General features: G+C 57.5%; 1 protein-coding gene across 1 annotated transcript; it reads right to left on the reverse strand.

Annotated features, from left to right (window-relative positions):
* Positions 1 to 838: 838 nt before the first annotated feature.
* PUNSTDRAFT_48148 (uncharacterized protein) lies at positions 839 to 2,426 on the reverse strand (the record flags this gene model as incomplete). The annotated part of the gene is made up of 7 exons (XM_007389379.1): positions 839 to 945; positions 1,220 to 1,351; positions 1,421 to 1,520; positions 1,586 to 1,742; positions 1,809 to 1,877; positions 1,939 to 2,102; positions 2,157 to 2,426. The coding sequence occupies 7 exons, from the start codon at positions 2,424 to 2,426 to the stop codon at positions 839 to 841; spliced, it is 999 nt and encodes a 332-aa protein (XP_007389441.1).
* Between the last annotated feature and the right edge of the window lie 415 nt (positions 2,427 to 2,841).

The following is a 2,841-nucleotide window of genomic DNA, read 5'->3' on the forward strand; positions in this document are numbered from 1 at the left end:
CGCCCTTGACACCCATCTCCGTCTATTGTGCTTTCCGTACCGCTCAAGTATGCCTCCGTGTATGCTCACTTTAGCTCATAGCGTTGAACGCCCTCACCATCTCACCATCTCAAGCGTTGATCGCAAGGATCATTTCCGTCAACTATGCCCGCTGAACGTTCGCATCGAGCTCGATCGTCCCTGCTGGTTGGTGGCGCGGCTCGAACCACCCGCCGCGGTCGCATCACCTCTTCTGACGGTGACGTTACGGCATCTTACAGAGCAAGGGGCAGCCCTCCGATTACGCGACATCGCCCACGTACTCGGGCCTTCACGGCTCGCAGCCCGTCGATCGTCATGACTTGCGAGGATGATCTCCGCCCTGGCGTGGTGGCTGGCCCTTGTTCCGGCGACGCGGTATGCGATACGCCACCACGCGACCTTGCCTTGACTGACCTGATGACCGCCAGGGTGGGATACAGCAGCCTAAGGAGACCATAGAAAGCTTGGTCCACCGCCTGGAGGATGCTGAAAAGGAAATAGACGCCCAGGATGTAATAATTCAAGCGCGGGATGCAACAATACGGCGACTGGTGGAGGATTGCAAGGTCGCACAAGAACAGCTCGTACAGACTAACAAGAAGCTTGAGCAGCACAGAGCTTACGTGAAGGAGGTCAGAGCTTGGCGAGCTGAACCTGATCCATAGAATTCTTGTACTCATAATCGTGTCGACGAAATCGTGGTTTCTGAACGTCTATCCAGACTGACATGCTCGACGCGTGAGAGAAATATTCCGTCGCGTTTGTTGAGCATCGTAAGCTGTTAGATAACAACGATCCAGTAGCCCACAGGTAATACTTACTTAATCTTGTAGAGCAAGATCTCCTTCTCCGAATTCCAACTCCCCGCTATGCGTCTATCTTGACTGCCCGCCGACGAAGACACCTTCCCCATGTGTCCATTTTCTGGACATTTCTTCAGGCTAGAACGCGAAATTCACGTTCTACCGACATCTCCCGCTCCCTACCACTCGTAACTTCCGGTATGGCTTCTGCTGAATTGGTCATCACCTTTCCATCACACTTTCCCTTGGACGCGATTCGGATCCTGGCATCTTTGCGAAATGGCCGGTCGCCTCCGAGCAAGTTTGACTTCCGGCGGATGTACAGCGCATGACCACTTCGAGAATACGAGCGAGGCAGCGGGAAGAGGAGCAACAGATCGCAAGCGAAGAGATACCGAGTGGGGTCGCACGCCGGGCGGAGATGATGAACGGCCGGTGGATGATGATTCGCGTGTAGTGGTACATGCACCAAAGTGAAGCCGCCTGCCGGAGGAAGACCGCCTTCGGTTGGGACGGGTTCCAGCGCACTGCATATAAGCATGCCATTCAATGAGCGTTCAGCTATGGCAAAGAAGGGACCGACAATCGACACGCACGATGTTCAGGGATCTTCTCCTTCCACTTCTCGAGCGCCAGATCCAGCCTAGCTGTAATGCGCTCTTCCCACTCGTAGCTCTTCGGTCGGGAGACAGCGAACTATAACTCGTCAGCGTTCAATTATTCCCAGGTTCGAGACAGACAGGGATTTATAAGCTACTGACGAGGGTGCGGGTAGCGAAGGCCTGAATGGAACGGATTTTGATATTCCAGATGAGGTGGGACGCCATCGAGGGTTTTCCAGGCGGTTTCTGGAAGTACTTTCCGTCCGGAGTACGCCAATACTCGTCATCGCACTCGTGAGGCAGGGGCGCATCGATGCTGTGGTTACGGGACATCTTGTTAGGGATGTGTCGTCGAAGAAACCGCTCTTATGGGAGTGCTCACTCGTCATAAAGCATTGCGAGGCTCCGCCCCAGATCGCTGCAGGTTGTTCGGTCGAGGTTAACCAGTATCCTGCGTCGCGTTATGTGATGAGACGACATGGCGTTTATCCCACACCACGCACGAGGCTTACCAGAAGACGCGTTTCCACTGCTCCTCCACGATCTGGCCCTCGCCCACGCCTCGATATACCATGCCCCGGTGGGCGCTCACGTCATGACAAAGGCGCAGACCGGGGCCGATCATGTTCCAGCCCATATGAGGAGCCGCGCTCCCCAGGAGGAATTGTGACGCCAACTAGGACGTGTTCGTGTCAATGCATGCACATGACAGCGGGAAGGGATCACGTACACAGTACTGCTGGACGTCGTACAGCCGCGGCGGGGCTAGCGGCGACTTCCGGATCATCTGCGCCTGGTTGTACCACTGCCAGCCGGCGGACTGGGACGCGGACCGGTCGAGGAGCACGCGTGGATCGTCCGTGTAGCGCGCGCCGAGGGCACACACGAGCAGCAGTACGGCGCCAAACCCGTTGTCGCGCAGGTGAAGGCCGTCCCGGAGGGCGGACTCGAACGTCGGGCGGTGGAAGTAGAGTGCAACGAGGAGCGGGATGAGGTTCATTGCATGAGTGACGACTTCGCTGGCGTCCTAGCCGCTTTGCATCATGAGCAGGAGTGCGCGGTTCGCCAAGACGGCCGCATTGCGTTGCCTTCGAAGGCGGAGATAGAAAGGGCCGCAGGCGGCACAAGTAGGGACCGTAGGCAAGGGCGAGGATGTCGAAGCGGGAGACGTCGAAAATGGCGGCGATGGGGCGTAGCTGAACGAGCCCCTCGGCGCCAAGCGACGACGCGAGTTTGCGAAGACGACGGGCAGGGAGGGCCGTCGCCTCGCTCGCGCTGCCTTTGCTGTCAGTCTTCAGGGGCTACAGCGGGCGGAGGAGGTTGCAGACGACGGAGGAGGCTGCATCAGTATCGGCTTCGACAACAATCGCCCCGGCCTTGCTCCGCACGTAGAGCTTGATCGCGATGCGAATATG

This window comes from Punctularia strigosozonata (genome assembly GCF_000264995.1).
Source record: "Punctularia strigosozonata HHB-11173 SS5 unplaced genomic scaffold PUNSTscaffold_97, whole genome shotgun sequence".
NCBI classification, from domain to species: Eukaryota; Fungi; Basidiomycota; class Agaricomycetes; order Corticiales; family Punctulariaceae; genus Punctularia; species Punctularia strigosozonata.